This window comes from Artibeus jamaicensis, unplaced genomic scaffold, assembly GCF_021234435.1.
Source record: "Artibeus jamaicensis isolate MK-2021 breed Jamaican fruit bat unplaced genomic scaffold, CSHL_Jam_final scaffold_1964, whole genome shotgun sequence".
Taxonomy (NCBI): Eukaryota; Metazoa; Chordata; class Mammalia; order Chiroptera; family Phyllostomidae; genus Artibeus; species Artibeus jamaicensis.
Window position 1 is genome coordinate 32,674,180 of NW_026522030.1, and position 14,468 is coordinate 32,688,647.

Genomic DNA, 14,468 nt, shown 5'->3' on the forward strand with positions numbered 1-14,468 from the left:
GAGAGAAAGGACTGTCTAAGTAGGGTATATTTCTGGTTACAGAAAACATACAAAGTGGGTATCAAGCATGAGATGAGGAATGGAATCAAGTTATTTTCTCGGCCCATTCCAATTTAGTAGTCTGAGAGCTTTTTCCTCAGTATCTTCTGAAAGACCAGCTGATTCAAAGCACGAATTACAGAAACATGCACAGCATTTGTTGCTGTGTGCTTGTGTGGTGTGCTTGGGTGTGAAGCCGAGGGCCTGGGATACAGGGCACAGGCATGAACCAGGGATGAGAACAGGCGTATAGAACATTTCAGCCCAACGGGAATGATCTAAAATATTGTGTGTAGACCTGCTATGTTCAACTTCTTACTGCTAAGAGTTCCACCGAATTTCCTTTCACTGAAAGATAAGGATGGCTTCTCTATCACAAGGTACCAAACCCAAACATCAAGTTTTTAAGACACTAATTTTAATTAAGTTTCATGAAACCATGCAAAAGAGATTGGGAGAACACAACCCTATGTGATCTGGGCATAATTTTCTTTGCTTCAGACGTGCCAATTTATTTATTTAATAAAAAAATTTAAAGATTTTATTTACTTATCTTTAGAGGGGAAGGGTAGGAGAGAGGGGGAGAAATATCAATGTATGGTTGCCTCTCATGCACCTCTGCTGGGAACTGGCCTGCAACCCAGGCATGTGCCCTGACTGGGAATCAAACCTCCATCCTTTGGTTCACAGGCCCCCACTCCATCCACTGAACTACACCAGCCAGGGCCAGACATGCCAATTCAGAATGTCTGAATCTGAACTTCTATCCCAGTAAGATTTCTACAAGAGTCAAAATTCACCTCTCCAGGAAACTAAAAAAAGAAAAACAAAAAAGACACATTTCTGCCAAGTAGTCTTGAAGGTTATTCTAATAAATCCTGTACCAACTACTTGAATAATCACTATCATACTCACTTTTTGTCCCCTTAGTATAAGATACTGGGTTTCTTATCAGGTTCCTTTAATCAAGGAAAAAAGTAAACAGTGAATGCAGGTTTTGCTAAGTTCACATCATCTACCATCAAAAATAGCACCTCTGCATTATGAACCCAATTTGGATTCTGACCCATGCAATTTAGTAATCACATCCCATTTCTGGAATTCACAGTTTTCTTCTACATGTCTCATTCTAATGCGGCATCATCTGGGGTGCAGCAGCCCTTTTTCAGCATGTACCACTCACCTACTGGATTACCCGTCACTGGCCCAGAGTCCCCGCCCCTGGCCCGAGCCAGTCTTCCGTGGTTTTTTGTTCGCTTGCCTGCTTTACATTTGAGAAGTTGGAAAAGTCACATGGGTGTGCAGATGACCATCTATCTGAAGATGGTCACTGCTTTCTCCTTCCAGGCACTTTTGTCTTTGGGATTCTTCTCATCACTGGATTGCTAAAAATCATTTCTTTTACTCCATTAATTTCCTGGCCAAGTTCACTGTCAATTAGAATTAGGGAAAAACAGCATTCCAGAGGCCTCGGTCTCAGATAAATTTGGACCTTGAATTCTCAACACAGGGTATTTGGAGACACCATCATCTTTTAGGAATAGTCAAATTCAGTTCTGTGAATTTGGAGAATGATGAAGTCTACATGACCGACTCCTTACTTTACATCAACAAACATTTACTATTTGCAAAAAATACTACTTTGGGTTAAAATACATCAACAATGTTCCTTGACCCCTAGAACTAACCCCAATACTGGATGAAAAGTAAATGAAAAGTGAGGATTTCAGAGAAACTGATAAAAGAACTTGAATCAACATGTGAAGAAAACAACCACAGATTAAGTGAGCTCAAGGATCAATGCTATCTGCTCTCCAACAGAAAATGAGTTACTAATTAAAGAAAAATTGTGACTAAAACTCTTGACAAAAATAACAGACACTTCATCATGTTGGAGTCAGGCCCAAAGGGCCAGACTGCCTACATAGTTGTTCTCTTTGAAAGTGAAGTGGAGAAGATAAATTGCCAGTATGTAATAAGTTATATTGTGCTCAAGAAATTCATGAAGGTGGTAATAATTTGCACTGGGCTAGAATGAGTATTATTTGAAGTAATTATTCCAAGTGGATCATTAATTACTGATGTCTTCTACAAGCACTTTGACTAGTTAATTATAGGTTAACATCCCTAATACACTGACTTCCATCACAACCATGATATGGACAATGAAATCATTATGGTCATTATGAGATAATAAGCAAGTTCCGATCAGGGTCTGCTATGGCACCGTCAGTGAATTACCATCAATTGATTAGGCAAATGGACTAAAATTAACCAAACTTCTGCCAATTAAAGGCTCCACTTACTCATCATTAAGGAAGGTATTGTTTTATCTTTGGTGTCAGGTACATTGTGAATACTGGGGAAAAAAGAAATCTCTGCTAAATGTGAATGCACGCATTTAAATCTCTGCTAAATGTGTATGCCGGTGCGAATCAGTATGTGTCTCATGGGAACTTGGAGTCGGTTGGGGTTCCCCAGGTTGCAAAATAAATACGGACCATATCTAGGATTCGAGTTTGCTTTTTCTCAGAATGACCCCTTACGAGTACTTTTCTTTGTGTTAATGTATTCACATTCAGTGAACACAATGTTTTATTGAAGGAGCAGTTATTACTCCAACATGGCCACTCATATGTTTGGCCCCCTAAACACCCTTGGCTGGCATCTGGGAACCTGAACACAGGAAGAGCTTCTCACCATTCCCTCATAAGAATGTCTCACTGTGCTTAAACTGTTTATGCAAATGAGATGGCTTATACTGAAACCCTCCTGGGGGGATGGAATTTGGGTACACGGTAGGCACTGAATACCTGTTATGACCATCCCCCAATAAAAACCCTGAGCAGAGTCCCTGAGGAGCTTCCCTGAGATAACATTTCACACATGTTGTCATGATTCATTAGTGCAAGAATTAAGTGCTCTCTGGGTGGCCCCACTGAGAGAAGTCTCTTGGAAGATGAAGCCTGGTTTCCTCTGCACTTTGCCCCATGCTTTCCTTTTTGCTGATTATATCCTTTCAATGAAATAAAACATAGCCATGCACAGGCCCAATTGCTGAATCACGTTGACTCCTAGTGAATCACCAAATCTGGGGGGTGGTCTTGGGGAGCCCCAACGCAGGCGACACAGTGAGTCTGAAGTAGTAATGAAGTGAGAGCATGGTGTACTGCACTGGGGAGCTCACGGGGTGGGACTGAGCAGGAACTCAAGAGGTGGGCGGGTGGGTGTCCTTTGGTAGCATGTGCTCTCCCTAAACTCAATATATCCAGTTCCACTTGCCATGTGGAATGAGCGGCAGTTCAAGCAGGAATGAATTTAACAAAGCATCTAATCCAGAATCCTCATTTTTTCGGATGAGCTAAGGTTGAGTTCTAAAATAACTTTCTATAAGAGACAGAGCTAGTTCAAAGCAAATACTAGCACGCCAAAACCACATCTCAACCCCCCAGTAGTTCCTACCAGTAAATCATTTGCTGCCTGGCTGGAGTCTGTCTTTTCTCAGAAGGCCTCCTGCTTGCAGCAAGATGTGCCACATGGTTGCAGATTCGCACCATGTTGCATTTTCAATTAAAACAGCTAAATGGGGTGTTTTAGAAGGATGATTTCCAAGCTGCCAGGGCAATAATGCCACAAACTCCACCAGATTTTATTAGAGTCAAATGGCAGCATAAATCATTAGGAAAATGTGTGCCAACCAGAGAAACAGCAATACCTCAAACTCTTGGAGTACTGAACGCCATCCAGTTGGCCGAAAAAGAACCATGTGGCTTGAAATCATTTTTTGCAATTACTATACTAGCTAGTTCATAGTTTTTGGCAGATATGCCCCACATGCATAGCAGAACTTAGCTAATTTTCACTCTGCTGATCGACAAATGTTTTTTTTATTTTCCCCTCAGAAAAACCACCCAGAGAGCTTTTATGAAATCTGAGGAAGCGCATCAATAAGGGAGCCCATTTGTTACAGCCTGGCTTTAAATAATGCATATTAAATAGGCCACCCAATATTCATCACAAAAAAATTCTACTGTGCTAAGATGATGAGTTAAGAATATCAATCATACTAATTACTAGAGTCTGAAAAATCAAACAGCGAGATTTCCCAAGTCCAGCTTACTTTTCTCTCTTGAATTGAGCTTGCTTTTTGGAAGGCAGGAAAAAAATTATTTGCTATAAACTTCGCCAAAATCATTATTAGGTATTAACAGTTAGACAAGAAATACCATACAATGCTAACTCAGTTTCTTCAAGCAATAAAATATTTATATGCCCAAAGGAATGAAAGCACTTTTCTATTAAATTTTTTCATCCACGTTGCATTTCCAGGTTGTCTTCCTGGGACTTCCCTCAACAGCCCAAATGTCAAATTCCATCTATGAATGTGCCGTATGATGGTTTCAAAAAGTGTTAATCTTTTCCGAATTGAATAACTCCTCCCTCAAAGAGAAGCATCCTGCCAACAAGGAGGAACTCCCATGCTGTATTTTAAGAACAGCATCTGTGCTCACTCTGCAGGGGACGAGGGGACACTTTAGGATAGGGCTCCCAGGCGACTTCAACTATACAGATAAGATAATGGTCTCTTCCCTTGATTGGCGGTTGACGGGCATTGGTGGTATTCTTTAAATTTTATGTAGTTTTAAATATTTTATAATAATTTCAAAAACAGTCCACTCCCTACATTTGCTTGATGGGTATTCCCAAACCCTTGAGGGAGCATCGTACTGAGACTTGCCATCTCTAGAGTCCAACTGAATTTTCTTTAGTGGGGTCAGAAAGGCCCATAGAAATCATTTCCGTTGCAGAGTTCTCAAAGACCTGGCCAAATCTGCACAATCTTTCCCATCAGATATCCTTTGCCTGTGGAGCATCCTGAAAGAATATATAAACCAAGGGTATTTTCGATCTGTGTAAGAAAAGTGATAACATCGTCTCGTATTAAAGCTGCCAGCTTCCCGGAGAGAATATTTTGTCGGTAAGTAAAAGGTATAAGATCAAGAAAAACAAGATAAATTGACCAAGTATGCTTTAAAATGTCCCATAAATTTAAAAGCCCTTCTAGCCCCAGCTGATTATGGGAAGATGGAGGCCAGCTGTGTCCACAGAAACCGCATGTTTAATGTACAGGAACACCAAGAGATCTCAAATGGGACCCGAATCTTAGCACCAGCAGCAACTATAAACTTGTTAAAAACGCAAATTCCCAGATCTCTGCTGGGGGAATGTGAGAAGAGTGGGCAAAAATCCTCCCACATGGTTCTGAGGCCGGCTAGTTTGAGAAGCAAGAATGGACAGGTTGGACGTCTAGCCTCTGGAATCAGAGTGATTGGGGTCGAATAGTAGGATCTGCCCCCGCTACGTGCTGTGACTTGGACCAAATTACTTAACTTGTCTACGCTTTCATTTCCTCATCTGTAAAATGAAGGTAATAATAGTTCCTAGCTCACCAAACATTGGCAATAAGATACTAATACCTGTAAAAGTTTGGTGAAACGCTTGACACATACATGTGAGCGTTATTCTTCTCCACTGTGGAGATTATAAAAGATTTGCTTCTATCCCAGTTTACTCCTCTCTTTATTTGATTAGCATCTATCTCATATTTACTACCTGCCAGACTCAGGTACTCGATGACACGGGATTCCTGGCTGCACGTCAGAATCACCCAGGGAATCCTGAAGAGACCCCGCTGCTGACCCCTCCCTCCAGAGCAAAACAAAGAATCTCCAACAGTGCCGCCCACGCTTGGCTACGTTGTAAACGCTACTCGGAATGTTTTATGGGAGAAGCAACATGCAAGCAAACATAGCAGCCCAAAGCCCAAGGAGCAGGTGCTCACTGTAGGCACCCGATGTCAAAAACCTTTCAGAGGGGTTGTTTGCCTAGCAAATTTCCATAGGCACTTACACAGTCCCCTCCCACTTTACAGATCTCCTTGGGAAGCCCAAGTCATGTTTCCTAAATCTTCAGTGCTGTCTACCATGCCACCCATGAGTAGATGCGGAAGATGGCTGATGCTACAGGAAGGGAGCTCTGTTCCTGGGCCCTCCCTCGAAGCCTGAGCGAGCGGTTCAGGACAGAGGAGTAATTACCTGGCCATCATCTCTCGAACCAACTCCTGTAAGAGAGCACATTTCCCTAAATATATTGCCCAAGCCTGAGGCTAGACATACTGGTTTCACATACCAGTCTCCAAGGGGAGGAGAGACAGGGGCAAAGCTTTTAAATTAATTAAAAGAGACACTCAGGCACACTTCATGTCATTCTTTAATCTCCGTTCTCCTGTGATGAATATAGAATGACAGCACCAGGACCAGGCTAATGAGCTGAAGGCGTGACCCTATGGAGACTCGTCAAGCAGCCCTCAAACACTCTGCAGAAGGGCCCAGGGCTCACGAGTAGGAAGGAGGAGGAAACCGGCCCCTGGCCTCTGCTGTGTCACCAGGGTGCTCTGAAGAATGCCCGCGGGGCCTGCAGCCCACCCTGCTTGGACTAGGAGCAGTTTAAAGAACACGTAAAAAGGAAATAGCATGCATTGTAATTTAGAAGTCAGAGAATAACAATAAAACCCGTGATGATTTCTTGAGTGTTTTCTAATGTCAGGCACTGTGCTAAAGGCTTCTCATGTAGTATTTTGTTTAACTGTGGTAACCAGCTGCCTAACAACCCTTGTTTCCTAGGATATGCACCCTGTGCAGTCCTTCTTATCCACCAAATCACAGGTAGTACACGTGACCAACAGAATATTCCAGAAGTAACTGTCACCGACTTTTAATTAGATGACACAAGGCATCATCACTTGCAACACGACTTCTGAAATCACTGGCTCTGGGGGAAGTCAAAGCCCTGTCACGGGAACGCTTAAGCAGCCCTGTGACGACAACCACGTGGAGAGGACCCAGCCAGGCCGCCTCAGAAGTGACCCGCCAGCTCCATTCAAGCTTCTGCGTCTTCCAGCTGAAACCACAAATGTCACAGAACAGAGGGCCCATCAGCCCTGGGCTCTGTCTGAGTAGCCGCCCCACGGAGCCCATGAGATAATTGTTTTAAAAACTAAGTTCTGTGATTTGTTAAGGAGCATCGCACATATACCTAAGAGCTAAATACTCTTCTAGTTGACGAGAGCTGAAGCGATTCAGTCACGGGCACAGTCAGCGAAGCGGCGGGGATCTGAATGCACGTCTGCAGGTTCAAGGTTCCGGCTCCCATCCTGTCCTACTAGTCCTGACACGTGCACATGAAGTGTGTAACCGACCTCCCACCCCTTTTATTAGGGAAAAGCAATCATTGAACAGGACTCTTTCAAGCACTCCAATTGCCCCCAGCACACTTTGCTCATCCTACATGGCAGCCACCATCCTGCCTTGTATTTCAGCCACTTCTCTGTGGAAGATTAGAAGTTCCTGGAAAGTTGGAGCGATGACAGCCTGGTAAACAGCAGAAGGGTGTCACGTTACCCCTACGGACTCAGCAGCTCTGCTCTGCCATTGGCAGGCCGGGTGATCTTAGGCCTCCACTTCCTCACTCTTAGAACAGGGCCAATATGAACACACTTTTGTTTGCAGTACGTTAGACAGATACTCCAAGTATTTGGCACATTGACTAGCATACAGTAAGTGCTCAATAAGTGTTATCTATATGAATTACTATCAAAATGTGTTGGGAAATATCCCACATTTTAAGTGGCCCAACACAAGCCCTTCCTTCCTTCAAGCTATCCTCCTACAGAAAGAGAGGCTCCCAAGACATAGCAGTGGTTCCTGAGAGTAAAGAGATTTCACTGTGCACCCTGGCCTGCGAGAGCCCAGCCTGCCGTGCTAGAGTGAGCAGAGCATTGGGAAAGCTGCCCTTTGCTTCTACCACCCAATGGGACCACTGTAGACAGCAATTTGGCTCTTCCTTGCAAAAAGCAAAGTAAGGCAAGGAGGGTCTCCCTCCCCCTGGCCTTACAAACCAGGGAAGAGATGGATTTTGCTTCCACCCTGTTTTTTAAGCCTATTACATTCTTATCATTTTGTCAGACAAAGCTCCTTAGCTCCTGCCAATACTCCCTCTAACACCTTCCCCTGTGGTTCAATCTTTCCTGGTTTCAGAACTAACAGGCTGTCAAGTGTCTTACTGTCCCCTCAGGTGATCACTACTTAAATGCTGATTAGAGTCCCACCTCCCTTTGAAGTTAGCTTTATGGCTCCTATTTTCTTTTCTTGTGCATGAAAAAGTTTTCTGTGTAAAATTCTGTTTAGGGTCCAAAATGTTTCCACAACCTTCCACTTCTGGGTAAGACGAAGGAATGGGAAATCGGGGGAAATGCCAGCCACATGCACCCATCTCCAAATAAACACATATTCCCAGCACCGCAAGGTCCTGGGTTAAGTGTTTGGGTGGATGTGGGGGATATAAGTGACTTCCCCACTATAACAAAGGAGATTTTTAAAAGTACAAATCACTAGGAAACAAAGGGCCAAGTGAAGGATGCCATGAGCCGTAGGGACAGAGGACCCAGGAGAACAGAGGGAGGAGAAGACAAATGGATGAGGACACAGGGCAGCCGGAGCGGGAAGCCGGGGTGCTGGGTGGGGGCTCTGCAGGATGGGGGACTGCTGACCTGAGGAGGTGAGGAAGGGCAGGAGGAGCACTAAAGGCAAGGAGGCAGGAAAGCAGCAGGCAGCTACGCAAAATGCTACGGATTTACAGGGACGCAGGGACAAAGATGGCAAAGAATAAAGTTGATTAGGGGAAAGTACACAGCCAAAAATTAACAATAACAATCTTTCAAAGCCAGAACACCAATGGTCTTTTTGCAGATTATAGGGCAAATTGGTGACATACGGATTTCATGATTAAGAATTAGTAACATATTCTAATCAATTCCTCAGGGATCATGAACATAAAATTCTGAGACTAGAGAAATGTATCTTCAAAGGAGGCAAGGTCAAGTGAACTGTTAGCTCACTCTCCTCAATATGTTAAGTAAGTTTCCCTCATTGAAAGTTTTGCTTGAGCCACTGAACCAGCTATAGGTCAAATGCCTGCAAAGCATTTTTTGTAGTCTAGTTTTAAAAACTATTACATAAAGTAAGAAGGCACACATTAGATGACCTAAGTCAGGAATCTGTTATTTATCAGCAGTCATTTCAATGATTCCCAAGAGCCAGTATCCACTGATCAGAATGGTTTCAAGGTGGAATAAATGTGTATCAGAAGTAAACATGGCCCTGGCTGGTGTGACTCAGTAGATTGAGTACTAGCCTGCAAACCAAAGGGTTTTTGGTTCGATTCCCAGTCAGGGCACAAGCCTTGGTTGCAGGCCTGATCCTCAGTAGGGGGCACGTGAGAAGCAGCCACACATCAACGTATCTCTCCCTCTCTTTCTCCTTCCCTTCCCCTCTCTAAAAATAAAAAAATAAAATCTTTTTTTAAATAAGTAAACACAATTATTGATAGGTCTAAGGGTGTCTGCATCGTGATACATTTTTCTATCCTCAATCCCAACTTAGAAAGCTACTACACAGAGTAGGTGCTCAAACAGAAATTCTGCGAATCAGAACTCACTTCACATTCTCCTTACAGCCAAAGAGCTAAGTTCAAAAAAGATCCAGAAAACATCAGAGGCCATCAACCAATCTCAAACAGTGATGCCCTGAAACGGAAAAGTCCCCGGGGACTATCTCTCCGTCTTTCAGCAGATGTTCCCTGCACAATATGAAATCTGACGGCCCAGGTACAGGCCAGGCAAGCTTACCATATACCACATGCTCGGCCACTTGGGGTCATTGAAGTAAGTAGACTGGGTGCGGCTGAAGTCATAATCCCTCTTGGTCCGTTTTTTCACCACTTGCTGTTGGATCCACTCCACCTGCCGAGGACAAGGACAAGGACATCTGGTGAGTGTTCAAGCTCCGCTGGGGCTAGCGCAGCAGAAGGGATGGTCGGAGGCATTTTCCATCTGAGTCAGTGCTGTTTAAGTCACAGGCTTCGTTCTGACAACTAGAATCTCTGTGGCTCTCTAAAAATCTAGTTCTATTTTACTGTGTGCGGGTAGGCTTTTTTTGGTCTTTTTTGACAGATCGTTCATTTCCCTCAAATAATATGCTGGCTTTCTAGTCCTTTCAGAAAGCATGCATCATTCACAATTTATTGCAAATTGATAGTGTGACTTTTTAAGGTAATTTTTTCATTCTTACTTTACCCTAAAAGTCAGCAAACTTTTTTCTATAAAGCCCCCAAAATAAATATTTTAGGCTTTGCAGGTCATACGATCTCCATTGCAACTACTTATTCTGACATTGGAGCACCCTAGGCAATGTATAAATAGATGGGAGTGACTGTGTTCCCAATAAAACTTTATACGCAAAAACAGGTGGTGGGCTAGATCAGGCTCAGAGGCCAGAGTTTATGGTCCCTGCCTCACACTGGGAACCATCAAAAATTTGACACATCAAACATTTTAAATGCTCTGAGATTAAACATCAAATTTAAAAGTCATCCTGGGATCAAATGCTCTAGGATCACAAATTTTCAAAAAATGGCTTTCTACAACATAGCGCTGTGGGAAAAGTACCAATTTGGGAAATCAGAAAACTAAAGCCCTAGACCTGTCTCTGGCAAAAAGTTGGAAAAGTCACTCAATTTCCTGAGCTGTAGGCTCCTTGCAGGCCCTCAAATTCAATTCTAACATGCCATATCTGAGAACATGTTAATATCCAGCTGCAACTTTTACTTGAACAAAGAACCTTGAACTTTGAGTTTAACACAGTATTATAACCTAAATGGTAAAGATATGAATGAGGGTGTTTTTAAAAAATAGGTAATCATTATGTCAACATAAAAATAAACAGGTTCCATTCTAAACTGAGCATCCCAAATGCAGGATCAGCCCTGGTGGCATTCTATAATTTGTTCCCAAGGTTTCTTTTGATTTCTTCTAGTCGTAGCTAATTTAGTCACAATAGTCTACAATGTTCCACCAATGTAGACTATTTATCCCCACCTCTTCACAAAGGAATGACAAATTGGGAGGATGAAGAGGGGTGCTCTGTAGTGTACTACTGTGAATCCATACTACCCATTCAGTGAAGATTTCAAACCCTCTCTTACAAAATTGATTGAAAATTACTGGAAGAGAAGGGATACTAAGATACTGATTAACAAACTCAAAATGCATAACTGTAAATAAGATAGTAAAGGCCAAAAGCCAAACTAATACAGTTCTACGATTCTTGTATTGAGAAATGTATTCAACAGGAATATTGGCAAGCAAAATGAGTTTAAACAGTGCATTCCTAACATCACTGACAAAGCAAACTGAATCACATGGCCTCCTAAATAAATAGAGATCTATTTATGATTAGGATCACAGCTAAGCATCATATATGTGCCTGTTTTGATAAGTGATTTAAGCAAAATTAGTACAGAAAAAAAGCCAATACATGAAAAAGAATATTCTGGAAAACAGAAGTTGTTTTGATGCTGTCTTAATTAATTTAGACCCAGTGACTCTCTGGCCCTAAATTATTCTGCACCCACCTCCACACACACACACACACACACACACACACACACACACGGTGAAAGGTATCATGTGTTTTTCCTCAAATGACTGGACAACAGTTGTCCCGAAAACTAACAAATGTTTTTTTCTTTAATTGAAGAAACTACTTTCTAGGAATTCCACAGAAACTAATGTGGTATAATGAGTATAAACTCCCTTTTAATGAAGAGAGTAATTTTACATGACTGTGTTTCTAAGAATATGGGAAGGAAGTCCATTTCCTTCTCAGTCAGAGTGGAACAGCAAGCCTGGGACTGCTCACACTTCTCTATTTCCAGGACACATTTTACTTTCTTGATTTCAATCTTTGTATGGTGTGAGTTTCATTCACTCATTTATTCATTCAAGAAAAGCAATAAATAGCAATTCTGCACCAGCCACTGTGCTGGGAATATAAAGATGAGTAAGAATAGTCCTGGCCTTTGAAGGACTTCACATTCACCAAGAAACATTCAGCAAGTGTTCCACAACCCCCTGCTTCATAGGAATGGAATTATCATCATGGCTGACATCTGGTACAGGCCCCCTGACTATTAATTAGCCCACTTATGAAAATTTGGACTACGCGAATTACATCTCCCGTCCTTACATGACAGTATCCCAACAAGACCAAACCGTTTCATATTTGAATGCTCAGTACAGGCAGCTGCATATCGTTCAGACAGAACTCTTCAAACTAATCCTAGATTGGCAGTGACCTTTCCTAACAGAACCTCCGTCAACTCCAGAAGAGCCAACACGTGTGTCTATAAACCAGAAAGTGTCAAATCTCCCTCAGTGTGGACTCAGTAAAGAGACTGGTAGAGATCGGGGCAAGTCGATACTGAAGTGGGGGTGGGTAGGTTTCTACAATGACACTGCACAATACACCACACCCCAGACACACCACGCAGACAGACAGACAAACGGTCTAAGTATGTGAGAAAACCAAGAGGCAGCCATTTCCTAGATGAATTATACATACTAAAATAGAACAGAATATCTTACCAAACAGCATCTCTTCTATAATTTTACCAAACAGAAATGCTTATTTACAGAGCTTGGTGGCTAGAAGGTGGTACAGCAACTTGGCATCAAGCTTTGACTGTAAGTCACTCTGTCTGATCACAGGCCTGCAGTACTCAAGAAAAGTACAGTGGGGGTATTTTTAGAGTTGGATACCATGTATTTTGCCTCAGTGCTTTATGAGTATGTATATATAGCCCTACAATTTTTGGAAGCGGGAAAAGCACCTCTTGGAGCGGAAGGTTTCTATGACTGGAAAGACCATATTTATATTTTTAAACTACTACCCATATGTCTGTCCTTGAGCGCCTTAAGAAAAAGCTCAGAAGTAATGCAATCTACAGATTTCATTGCTTGCAAAGAAGCCCAATGCAAAGAAAAGGCACTTAGAAATTCACTTTTCTAAAACTATGGTCAGTGCAGAAGAATAAAAAAGCTGTGTGCTTTCCCTCACTGACCCAACTTCTAAAAAGGCGATTTCCCACACATTACAAAACCATAGGTAACCTAGAGTATGAAAGCCACAGCGCTTTGAAATCTTCAGTCTATCCTTCATTAATTTCCACAGATGTGTGCAACTTCATTTTAAGGCCATTGCTGCCTTCACTCACAGAGCTCTCCGCCCCCTACACGGTCCAAGTGAACAGCAGACATTCACCTCTTCAAAATCTTTGCTGAAGACGTTCCCTTTCATCAGATTTCACTTGTCAAGAAAAACACATGAATGGCTAATTATGGGAAGGCTACCCCCACAATCTTGGCTAAACTTATACATCATTATTTTGTAACTTACCAGCTTTCTGATACCATGTACATGGGGAAGACAATTTGTCAGCGATAGGGAAAATGTAATCATATGAATATACAAGTTATTATGTAAATATCATGAGAAAGAAATACTGCATAGTATCACATGTGGAAACTAAAAAAGAGTCAAACTCATGGAAACAGAGAATGGAAAACGAGGGGTAGGGGACAAGGGACAGCTGGTGAGGCACAAACTTTCAGCTATGAGCAAGTTCTGTGGATCTGATGTATAACACGGTGACTACTGTTGATAATACTGTCTTATATAATTGAAATTTGCTGACAGTAAAACAAATATGTTCTCACACACACACACAAAATAAGTATGTGAGGTGATGAATATGCTAATTAAGTAGCTGGGGGGGATTTTTTCACACAGTGTGTATATATCAAATGACCACAATAAAATGTTTGATTACACCTCAGCAAAGCTGAAATTTAAAAAACATTATGGTATCACTTTAAAAATGTATCCCACGGTGAGGAGGAATCAGACTTTTAGATATTAAATTATACCACGGCTAATGATCAGAATATATTCTGGTAGTAAATATCTATGGATATACCAATGACATGGAATAGAATGGCAAAAAACTGACCCCAAAATATGTAAGAACATAATATACAATAAGGGTGCCATCCTAACCAAGTCAGTAGGGAAAATGAAGTACTTCGTAAATGATGGTTGAACAAGAACCAACTGAAGAATAAAACCAAAACCATTCTCACATCTTACAACAAAATCGATTCCAAATGAATCATATTTACATGTAAAAGCAAACAAATAAAACCATGAACGTACCATGAGAAATATGGGAGATTTAAAAAATAATCTGAGTGAAAAATATTTGTCTAGGTATAATATAACTCCCTCCCCAAAAATGATTAAGAAGAACTAATACATACATAATCAACTACATAAAAAATAAACTTGGCATGGCAAAAAAACTTCAAAAGCAAAGTAAAACACAAACCAGGGAAATGTTTATAGTTTTTACCTTGGACAAAAGGTTATTTTCCTAATATATAAAGAGTTCCTAAAATCAATAAGAAAAAAATTCAG

The 14,468-nt window shown here is 41.7% G+C and overlaps 1 protein-coding gene across 4 annotated transcripts in view; it reads right to left on the reverse strand.

Moving 5' to 3' along the window:
• Positions 1–14,468, reverse strand: part of PCSK5 (proprotein convertase subtilisin/kexin type 5) — a 419,085-nt gene that overhangs the window by 324,727 nt on the left and 79,890 nt on the right. For all 4 annotated transcript variants that reach the window (XM_053656428.1, XM_053656427.1, XM_053656429.1 and 1 more), the window contains one exon: positions 9,785–9,898. In XM_053656428.1, coding sequence (XP_053512403.1) covers positions 9,785–9,898 — 114 coding nt within the window. The remainder of the gene's footprint in view (positions 1–9,784; positions 9,899–14,468) is intronic.